The 10,891-nt window shown below is 40.6% G+C and overlaps 2 protein-coding genes across 4 annotated transcripts in view; one reads left to right on the top strand and one right to left on the bottom strand.

Annotated features, from left to right (window-relative positions):
- The window catches only part of clrn1 (clarin 1), a 5,710-nt gene extending 5,307 nt beyond the window's left edge, over positions 1–403 (bottom strand). Inside the window, exon 1 of the mRNA XM_044353905.1 lies at positions 125–403. Coding sequence (XP_044209840.1) covers positions 125–377 — 253 coding nt within the window. The 5' untranslated portion in view covers positions 378–403. The remainder of the gene's footprint in view (positions 1–124) is intronic.
- A 134-nt stretch (positions 404–537) lies between these two features.
- masp1 (MBL associated serine protease 1) overlaps positions 538–10,891 on the top strand; it is a 31,612-nt gene continuing 21,258 nt past the window's right edge. For 2 of the 3 annotated variants that reach the window (XM_044353849.1, XM_044353851.1), the window contains exons 1-4: positions 538–623; positions 1,262–1,427; positions 2,726–2,841; positions 4,022–4,244. In XM_044353849.1, the coding sequence (XP_044209784.1) occupies positions 2,837–2,841; positions 4,022–4,244 (228 nt within the window). In that variant the 5' untranslated portion in view covers positions 538–623; positions 1,262–1,427; positions 2,726–2,836. The remainder of the gene's footprint in view (positions 624–1,261; positions 1,428–2,725; positions 2,842–4,021; positions 4,245–10,891) is intronic. The other variant, XM_044353850.1, reaches the window with a different exon arrangement.

The following is a 10,891-nucleotide window of genomic DNA, read 5'->3' as shown; positions in this document are numbered from 1 at the left end:
CTCTGCTTTGAATAATTCATGTGCAGGTGAGATCCACCTGCTGAACATTTCCTCTCTGCAGCTTCATCCTGAGACTTTAAATCTCATATTGAGCTTTAATGATTTATCGATCATATAAACTCACAGGAGAAGCGGGACGGTCTTCCTCCCAGCCCGCACTGCTTCACCCTCTCCCCGTGGAACAGCCCGTAGCTCAGGCCTCCCAGGAACTTGTCCAGCTCGGGTCCGGTGGCGTTGACCAGCTCGGCCCCGGTCCGGCACAGCACGGTCCCGTTGAGCCAGAACGGCAGGCCGGTGGCCACCGCGGCCGTCAGGGCGCAGGAGAAGCCGAACAGCCCGGAGACGGAGAAGAGGAGCTGCTTCTGTCGGTTCGGCATGGCGGGATGGAGGATGGAGGTCAGGCTGCAGGAGCCGCAGGAGGACCAGAGGAGGGCTTCATCCCCCCCCCACCACCACCTCCTCCTCCTCCTCCTCCTCCTCCTGCTCCAGATATGAAGGAGTTAATAACAGAAAGATGTGATGAAAACAAGCTGCAGGTCGCTGAATGTTGATCATAAAAGTCCAACAGAAGAACCAAGAACTACAGACAGGTGAAGTGACACCTGAAGCCCCGCAGCTCCCAGGTAACCATGACAACAAGGGGTTAAATTTCACAGAGGAGGAGGAGGAGGAGGAGGAGGAGGAGGGAGTATCTCGGGTCAGCCAATAATAAATGTGCAGTAAATACTGTGAATAAGTGTGTGTGACAGCTGAACACACACACACACACACACACACACACACACACACACACACACACACACACACACACACACACACACACACAGTGAGGTGGTGATATGAAGGGCAGGTGGCGCCCTCCAGAGGAAGTTTGAGGTAAAACATTTCAGATCCAAGAGAGTTGTCTTCTCGTCCAGTCAGCTGCTGTCAATCAGAAATATTCATATAATAACATGAGAGTATCTTCATATATGACAGTTAACATTAGAGCCAGCGTGCTGTTGTGAGTTTGAAGTCCACTGAACCTTCATGTCTCTGATAAATAAAGTGTTTCCTGGTTGTTTGTGATGAAACTTTAACTGTTGATGTTTAAACTTCATTCTGCAGCTCAAACTTCTGAACTTTTACTGAAATAAAAACACAGAATTCAAGACTTTAACCTGTAAAATATATTTCTGCCTTTTAAACATGATTGAAACACCAGGGCCTGGTATAAATAGTAAATCAACTGTACTTATACAGCTCCTTTCTACCTCAACAGACTTTATGCCTCTTATTCACCCTTCATCTGATGCTCACTCACACACCGATGGCAGCGGCGGCGGCGGTGGTGGAGCTGGCCTGACCATCAGGAGCCACTTGGAGTTGCTCAAGGACACTTTGACACTGGGACAGGAAGAGCCAGGGATCGAACCGCCGAGCCTGTGGTTAGTAGCAGTAGCAGCCTGTATAACACAAGATAAACACTTGATGAAATGTTCAGTCTGGTTTTGAATATTCAGTGGGGTGAAAATAACAAGTGAATCATTTAAACTGAGTGTGAACCGTCACATTCACTGAAACCAAACAAGGTGATTCTTGCTTTGTACTTTTCATTTATTGCCTTTTTTTTACAACCTAACTTTGTGGAAAGGAGAAGAGGAACAACAGGTTATGGAGAGTCTCTTAGGAGCACTTTGCTTGTGTCAGTAGTTCAGTTTTATCTCTGGGGAACACCCCCAACTCCAGGACTGATACCCAAATTATGAAATGTGCGTCATGTAGCAGGTGGATGTGACTCCCCTCACTGAGACCTGCTGATAGACGTCACAGCGGAGCAGAGGAGAGACACTGAGATAGTGATGACAGTGACGACCTGCATGTTGGTATCTGACATGTTTTTTTTCTTCCTGAAAACAAATCATTTTTAAAACATTTACAAAATAAATGTTCATAAAAAAAACACTATTTGTGATTTGCTGAGTAACATATTTGCATTCAGACACACTTTTACAAACAACATATCTATGAAAACTGCAGTGACTGTTTTGTTCGTGCACAGATGAATCTCCTCTGGTGTTAAACAGGACAATAATTCTCAGTGTAATTACGTTCAAACTTTTAAATGGTTATAAACAAATGAAGCAAGAATATTATTTTCTTTAAAGAATCAAATTATGGAAAGTATTATTTCATTTTTTCATTTAACTTGATTTATTTCTAACAGCCATGATTAAACTGCTGCTTTACACAATAACCAAGACACGTCAACAAAACAATCATTAAAATGATAAAACATTTGATGTTTTTTTTCATGCATACAGTCAGGAGAGTACAACAAGACGTCTGATCATGACGTCACACTTGACAAAATGAGTTTCATGGTTCCAGCACGTTTCTGATTGGAGGAATTAACAGCTCATTATGCAAAATGTGGCCTTCAGACTGACATTCATCATAAACACAGATACACAGTAAGAAACCTTTTCATGTTTTATTGTTTTATAACATTGAAACAAGTTTCTTCTGATCAACAGCAAAAAAAAAACCTTGAATGTCAAAGTGAAAACAGATTTATATAAAGTGATTTAAATTCATGACACATCTAAAAATATACAACTGTATATGTAGTGTAACTGCAGCTGAAATCTAAAGTCGCATCAAATAGAAATATTCAAGTAAAGTACAAGTACCTTTAATTTTTACTTTGTTTTGACTTCTTCCGCCGCTGATTTGCTCCTCGCAGGCTCGACGTGATGACGCAAAGTGTTGAGCTACGTCATACGCACAGACTGAAGTCCGTCTGGTCCGGAGCGCAGAGAAAGAGCAGCTCAGCTGATGAGAAGTTTCCTCCATCATGAGGTGAGTGGACAGATCTCCGAACACCGAGCAGACGTCTGAAATCATCCACAAACTGACGTGAACTTATCGAACACTCTGATCAGTCCGCGGGAATCTGTAACTGTCAGTCTGAGGAAGTTATTGATCCTCCGTCGTGTGTCGGGCTGCGCGATCATCGCAAACTCATCAATAATAAGCTCATCAAACATTTTTAATCAGAAGAGAGCGCGTGCGGTCAACAGATGGAGATGATTTTTTATTAATAATTAGTTCTGTTTGAAGTTTTTGCATCAAAGAAACAGAAACTTGAGTCAATCTGCTCTTAAAAATGATTAAATGCAGCAGAAATATTCAACATGTAAAACTTTAGAGGCAAACAGCTCCGCGTTCACTGGCTTTCATTCAAAAAAGAAAAAAGCCTCCAATAAATAAATGAGAAATATTTTAATGTTCATTTTATTCACAAAATGCTTTAAAATGATAACAGTTAAATGTAGGTTAAATATTTAAAATAAACAGACAAATAACAGAACAAAATGAATAAATACAACATTTAACTCAAAGTGTATTTTTACTCTTTTTGTTTTCTTTCTTTTAAAGCTGAAACAATTAATCAATTAGTTTCCAACTATTAAATTCATCACCCACTATTCTGTTCATCGATTTTTTTTGTAGAAAAAATGCTGAAATTCTCTGATTCAGCTTCTGAAATGTGAATATTTTCTGGTTTCTTTCGTCTCTGTGACAATAAACTGAATATCTGACAAAACGAGACATTTGAGGACGTCGTCTTTGGGAAACACTGATCGACACTTTTCACCATTTTCTGACATTTTATGGATCAAACAACTAATCGATGAATGTAGAGATGAATCTGTGGTTGATGAAAGATGACGTGAAGTTTCATTTGTCTTCACGGTTTCAAAGACACAAAACATTTTAAATCTTTATTATTGTGTTCTTTCTGTTTTACTGTAAACCTGATAATGATTTTTGTTTTGTCACCAGTGTAAAGTTTTATTTACTGAATATATAATTTGATAATCTCCTCGCTGCCTCAGTAATAGATGTTTCCTGTGTTGAAGCAGAATTGAACAATGTTGTCATGAATGAAAATGACAGAAAGTGGATGTTTGTTTTGAAACGCAGCAGCACTTCTGCTCCTTTCTCTGATGTGAGTCTCGATGTTTTCATCCTGCAGCTTCTTCTTGCTCTCGCTGGTTTTCTGCTTCGCCGTCGACGCTCAGCTGCTCTCTCTGTCAGACATGTACGGCAGCCTGCAGTCGCCAAACTTCCCGGAGCCGTACCCCCGAGAGACGGAGCTGCGCTGGAACATCAGCGTTCCCGACGGCTTCCAGATCAAACTCTACTTCAGCTACTTCGACCTGGAGCCCTCCTACCTGTGTGAGTACGACTACGTCAAGGTAAGAAGCAGGGCATCATGGGTACTTTTATAAATCCAACATCAGTCAGAGCTTCTCATCACTGAATTTCAAACCAAACTGTTGCTTTGCTGGAGTTTGTTTAAATAAAATACAGTTTAAACATCTGAAACTGTGATCGTGTGTGTGTTGGTGCAGCAACTTCACCACTAGATGCCACTAAATCTCACACACTGGTCCTTTCATATATCAGGGGTCCGTTTCACAAAGCAGGTTTAGTGAAAACTCAGAGTTTGTTAACCCTGAAATGAGGGAAACTCTGAGTTTTCCGTTTCAAAAAGGGAGGTAACTCAAACCAGAGAAAGAGGGATAACTCTAGCCTGTTTCACAGAGAGGGGTAACTTAAGCTCTCGGTCAGTTACCGTAGCAACAGACTCTATGAACCTAACCTGGTCGGGACCAGGTTTTTCTCAATGAACCTCGAGTTTCTCTCAGTCTCCGCCCTCTTTCAGAGCCACACACTCCATTTGATTTCCTCATTCATTCAGTCAGCAGGCGAGTTCTGCCGTCTATCATTTAAAAAAATCATTAAAAAGAAAAAAAAAAAAATCAGTCAGTACAGTAGAAGTCCATTAGGCACAGTAACATTTTTCACTAACATGGCATGTCCTTTTGATAACGATTTCGTGGATGAAGGTGCAGCATTACTGCGCAGAGAATTAAATATTCGTTGAGGTTATCAGACCACGCATAGATGTTCTAGCATTTCCAGACAATTATCTTTTTGAGCGGTACCGTTTCACGTCACAGTCCATCATCTACATACACAACCTAATCCGTCCTTACATTTGCAACATTACTAATCGTAGTCATGCTCTCACATCCCAGCAGATATTATGTGTTGCGCTGCGTTTCTTTGCAAACCGAAGTTTTTTGTACAGTGTCGGGGCCAGCCACTGGCCTTCCTATAGTCTGGCTTAGGGCCAGCTCCTCCACCTCCCTTAGAGGTGGCGGTGCTGGACCACCACCCGTTTTACGGACATCTGCCTTCTTTCTGTTGGCTGAGTAGAAGTCTGTGTTAGTTTAAATAGGATTAATTATTTAACAGAACATGATGTAGATGAGAAGACATTTATGTGTGTGAAACCAGCATTATGTTGGGGATAAAACAACTGCTCAGTCAAACAGCCACTTAATATTTACTTTACAATGTAAAACATGATCAAAATGAGGTTCCCCCATGAGATTATGCCGAGGTCTCACCTGTTTGAACAATGTTTTTATATTTCATCCTAAACTGCTGCCAAGTGCGCTTGGACCTAAATGAAATAAATTAATAGGCGACCAATCAAGCAGTTTTCCTCTGTAATATTATTGTGATTGCAAAGGACTACATTTAAACTTACGCATTGACCCGAGCAGCGATGTTCTCCCACGCCGTCTCCCTCTCTTTTGCAGCTGCAGCGGTGTTGCACTTCTTTTTGAAAACATGTTCAAACTCGCCGTATTATCGCATTAAGATTTCTAATTCTAGTGGGGTGAAAAACACCGCCCTCCTCTTCCCCGTTGCCATGGTGACTCGTTGAATCAGGGCTCCATTGATGCTGGCTTTTTATAGTTGTGGTGCACGCGCTTAACTCCAGGTGAAACTACTCCGAGTTGAATAAACTGACTCAAATCAGCTGTTCTGGAACCGGAAACTCAGAGTTTCTTATCTCAGAGTAGATCAACTCAGAGTTCAGGATTAGACTCAGAGTTTGTTGAACCTGCTTTGTGAAACGGACCCCAGGAATTTAAATATATAGTTTTTATAATTTCAAGTTAATTGCAGAGTTCTAATTTATTCCTCTGACTGAAGTCTTCTGATTTAAAATGATGAGTTGAATGAATGAACTGCTGTTAATCACTCAACTCATTAAATTAAACTTCTAAAAGAAACATGATCAGCATAGATTTCCCAGCATGCATTGTTTGAGAGTTAAAACTCTCCAGAGATCTTTGACTTTTGTAGTTTGAAGATCAGACATGATGGAAACTTTCTGTGTGTCTTTAATACATGTTGAAATAATCTTGGTTGTTTCTTGAAGAGTAAGTTGACTGACATCAGTAATGAACATTATCTTCATACTGACTCTACACAGCAACAGCAGCAGCTGGAAGTAAATGATAAAGTGACTCTTCAAACTAAGAAAATATAAATGAAAACCAAATTTAATCTGAAGAACAATTTCAAACATCTACAGCAGTTTAATAACTTAAAGCTATAATCTGTAACATTAAATGTCTAGAAACAACTAGACCTGTGTTATATATGTTGTGTATTTCATTCGGTCGCCTGTCGATGGCGTCATACCTCCTCTACCAAAGAGTAAACACGCACCAGATGCATATGGCGGCGCTGTGTTTGTCCGCTACAATGGCGTCTACCAAAGAGTAACTTACACACATACAAGATAATACATCGGCGTTGTGGTTGTTCCACACAAACTGTTATAAATGGACTTTTATTCAGTTTTTAGACACATTTTCATGATAAATTTAGGTGGTTTTTAACTTTATCTTTTAGCCAGAAGAAGGATTTTAGTCATTGGACGTCTGGATCTTAAGTTATCAGAGAAATAAACTGGACAAACGTTAGCAGCAGCTCGGCTAACAGCCCCTCCAGGAAGTCCGGTGGTCACCAAACATCGTCGGAGAAACACTGATTTTTTTTAGGTGAAACAGCTTTAATTAGTATTTTAACAATTTTAATCTGCGTGTACGTTTGTTCTGGAGAGGAGGAGACCTCTGCGGGTAAAAACATCCTGAATGATGAACACTGGAGTAATCCTATCCCACTGAAGCTGGTTATTTAACAACAAAGACAACAACTCCCATGATCCCTTGCTGCTTCACACCGTCATCACACTCCGTCTGTTGTTATTGTTTTGATTGAGACGCCTAGCGGCTGAAATCACATGTTGTGTGTTTAACAGATCTGAATCCACCAAACAAAGACGTGTGTTTATACAACATGAAATCTTTAGTGGAGATAACTGTTGGTGGTTTTAGAAGAACTGTTTGGGTTTGTTGCAGCAAGTTGAAACAACAAATAACATTTTACAGCACATAAAAGTCACAAAGAAGATTTCCATCCATCTGATAAGTTTTTAAGTATTTTCAACTTTCTTCAGATTTTATGACAGTGACCGACATGCTCAGCAGCTTCCCAACGAACGTTGTATAAGCGTTGCTTTAACGTCATGTCATGGATCAAAATCACTGAACCTTTCATCAGCAGGAGTGTTAGAGGACATACACGCTAAGAGCAACTCTGCACATGTGCAGCTCTCGTCTCTGGTGGTGAACTACACGTATTCTCAAGATGATGAAATGATGAAGATGATAAAGATATGTGACTCAATAATAAATCCTTCATAAGCTCACATTGTTGCTAAACTGTCAAAAACCGTTTATAAAAGAATAAAGTCGTTTCTTCTACGTGGAGAAGACGATTCTTTAGGACCAATTAAATGCTTTTGTATGAAAAATAAAAAATGAAACATGCAAGTGTTGCACAGTGAAGTGTTTTTGAAGTCGGGTCCAGGAGGAGCTTTACTGAACGTAGAGAGGACGACACGTTTGCTCACAACAGTTTCTCAACTAAACTCGAACCGGACCTGATATTCACTAGAAGGAGAAACTGACACAGACTCCTGCATATGCATGAGTTCAGTTTTATGTTCATGTTGCAGTTTGTCTGAACGTCACCGTCCGACTGATGTTTTTCAGTGGAAACTGGTGAAAAGCAAACATGACAGGACATAAATGTATGAAATCACTGTAATAGACGAACACAGAAGTGATTCTGCTTCAGCTGAAAGACTAAACATACTGCCACCTGCCACACACACACACATTCATATTCAAATGATGTCACAGTTTAACACCGCGGCAACGCACCCCGATAACAAACAGCTGCAACACAAAAGAGTCCAGCTGACTGCCTTCCCACAGTGCACTGCTCTGTGTGCGGATAAAAGCCTGAATTAAGTGACACATTTGAAACACTCAGTTTCTTGACCCGACCTGAAGTTCCCACAGTCTGCTGAAGACCCTGAAGGCAACACGAGGCAGCGGGAGAACCGACTCATTAAAAAGAATTAATGCGTTAACCAGTCGGGGTTTTATTTTTGAACAAACGTAAAAATCTTAAATCCTCTCAATCAGCAGAGTTCAACCCATGTTACCATAGCAACCACATAGCAACCACCTAGTAACAGACTACAAACTATCCATAATAATACCCCAGCAACCACCCACCAACATCCCAGGAGCTACCCTGAACACCTCTCAGCAATCACCTAGCAACCACCTAGCAACCACAAAACACTTAATGCTCCTCTTTGTCTCTAATGGAAAATGTTCAGGGCTCCTGGAATAATGTTTGCAGTGTTGTTGTCACTGTTCTCCAGAGGTTGTGACTCTCTTCTCTTTGTTATTGAGTTGAGTTTTCATTTATTTTACTTTGTGAATGTTTGTCTCAAGCGGTTAATTTACAGAACAAACATCATAGTAACCACCTACTAACACCTTCACAACCATCACTAACCAACACCATGCTGAGCACCAACCATATAGCAACACCCTAACAGCTGCCTAGTAACACCTTAGCAACCCATCACCTAGCAACACCTGAGGCACTTCGCCAGATAACCTGTCAACTAACAGCTGAGCTGAGTGCTGCTGTCACGCTGTACCGACAACAAGGTGAAGTGAATCGTGTAGCAACAATCTAGTATTACCTCGGCAACCTTCACTTACCTGCAATCTAGGTGATATGCTGAACACCCTAGCAACCACTTAGCAACACCCTAGCAACCATCTGTTAACATCTTCAGAATCATGCTGAACACCTTAGCAACCAGGAAGGAACACCCTAGCAACCATCTAATAACATCTTCAGAATCATGCTGAACACCCTAGCAACTATTTAGCAACACCCTAGCAACCATCTAATAACATCTTCAGAATCATGCTGTACACCCTAGCAACTACTTAGCAACACCCTAGCAACCATCTAGTAATATCTTCAAAATAATGCTAAACATCCTAGCAACCACTAAGAAACACCCTAGCAACCTCCTACTAACCACTATGTATCACTTTAGCAAGGCAAGTCAAGTTTATTTGTATAGCACATTTTTTATCACATGTTTTATGAGTAAGCATCCATCCATTCTGGGCCATAGTGTTTCATCCAATCATCACAGGGTTGGTGGTTCCTCCTGTTAACCTGCTGAAGTGTCCTTGAGCAAAACGTCAGACTTGTAGCTTCAATATTAAAATCCATCATCACTACAACAGTGTGTAGATCCAGAATATGACTGCAAAGTGCACATTTTGTTTAAATATCTGGAACTTAAAAATATTTTTAGTGAACATATTTTCATGATGTTTTTTGCAGATTAAATGAAATAAGAAGGCATCTCAGTAGTTTACTGGTTAAGACGCCACATAAACACAACATCCTCTTGTTTCCTGTCATATCTCAACTGTCGCTGTCTGATTAATCATAAAAATGCCCCAAAAATATATTTTAAATAAAATAAGAAATACAATTAAATGACTGCGTGAAGAGAATCGCTAGTTTTCTGCTGTTCGAAGGTTTATGTTAAAGAAGCTGCTGAGAGGCGACGAGTACTAATGAGATGATACGGTCTGTTCGTCTGTTCACACACACACACACACACACACACACACACACACACACACACACACACACACACACACACACACTATAAGCCTGTTAACCTGCTGCTAACTGAATGAACCCACAAACCCTCACTCTGTCTGTCTTTGTTTGTTCGTGACCGACCGATTCAGCTGCCTGTGTGTGTGTGTGTGTGTGTGTGTGTGTGTGTGTGTGTGTGTGTGTGTGTGTGTGTGTGTGTGTGTGTGTGTGTGTGACCTGCTGTTCATTGACACTCTGTAAACTGCTGGTGAATGTCAGATAAGATCCTGCACTGAATGTTAAAACACTTGGACCGACTGCTGAGTGTAAAGCGTCATTATCAGAGAGCAGAGCTGTGACCAGTTTTAATCCGTTACAGCTCGTCAGCCTCTAATAACTGTGTAGTTTTATATTATGTTCGTATTGTATGTTGTGTCCTTTACATTTTCCTTATTTAATGTTTACTTAACCTTCTTCCTTCAGTAAAAGTTGCTCATTTTGTTGTTGGAAATCTCCCAAAAACAGAACCAGACCCCAAGAGACCAAAAGTCAAATAACGGGTTCACAGTTTTACTAGTGCGTCTTAAACCAACAGTCAGGAGTCCAAATGAGCATTAAAGCTGTTTTTCTTGCTGTAATCATTCCTCCTGTTCATACTGACCATTAGATCCCTTCATAATGACCTTACAATGGAAGTGATGGTGGACAAAATCCACAGTCCTCCTTCTGCGCAAAAATGTATTTAAAAGTTTCTCTGAAGCTAATATGAAGCTTCAGCGTCCAAATGAGTCAAATCAAGTAGATATCTTTCAACGTTACAGTCTTTTTAGTGCCAAAGTTCCTCTTTTTGTTACTATACTTCCACCTGCAGCTCAACAAGGAAACACTGTCCAAGGAAACACAAAGAGGGAATTTGATGCTAAAAATACTGTAAATGTGTCAGATATCCACTTGATATGACTAACTCAGACTGCTG

Source organism: Thunnus albacares, chromosome 6 (assembly GCF_914725855.1).
Source record: "Thunnus albacares chromosome 6, fThuAlb1.1, whole genome shotgun sequence".
Taxonomy (NCBI): domain Eukaryota; kingdom Metazoa; phylum Chordata; class Actinopteri; order Scombriformes; family Scombridae; genus Thunnus; species Thunnus albacares.
Note: the sequence above shows the minus strand (reverse complement) of the source record. Positions and strands in the feature narration are given on the sequence as shown.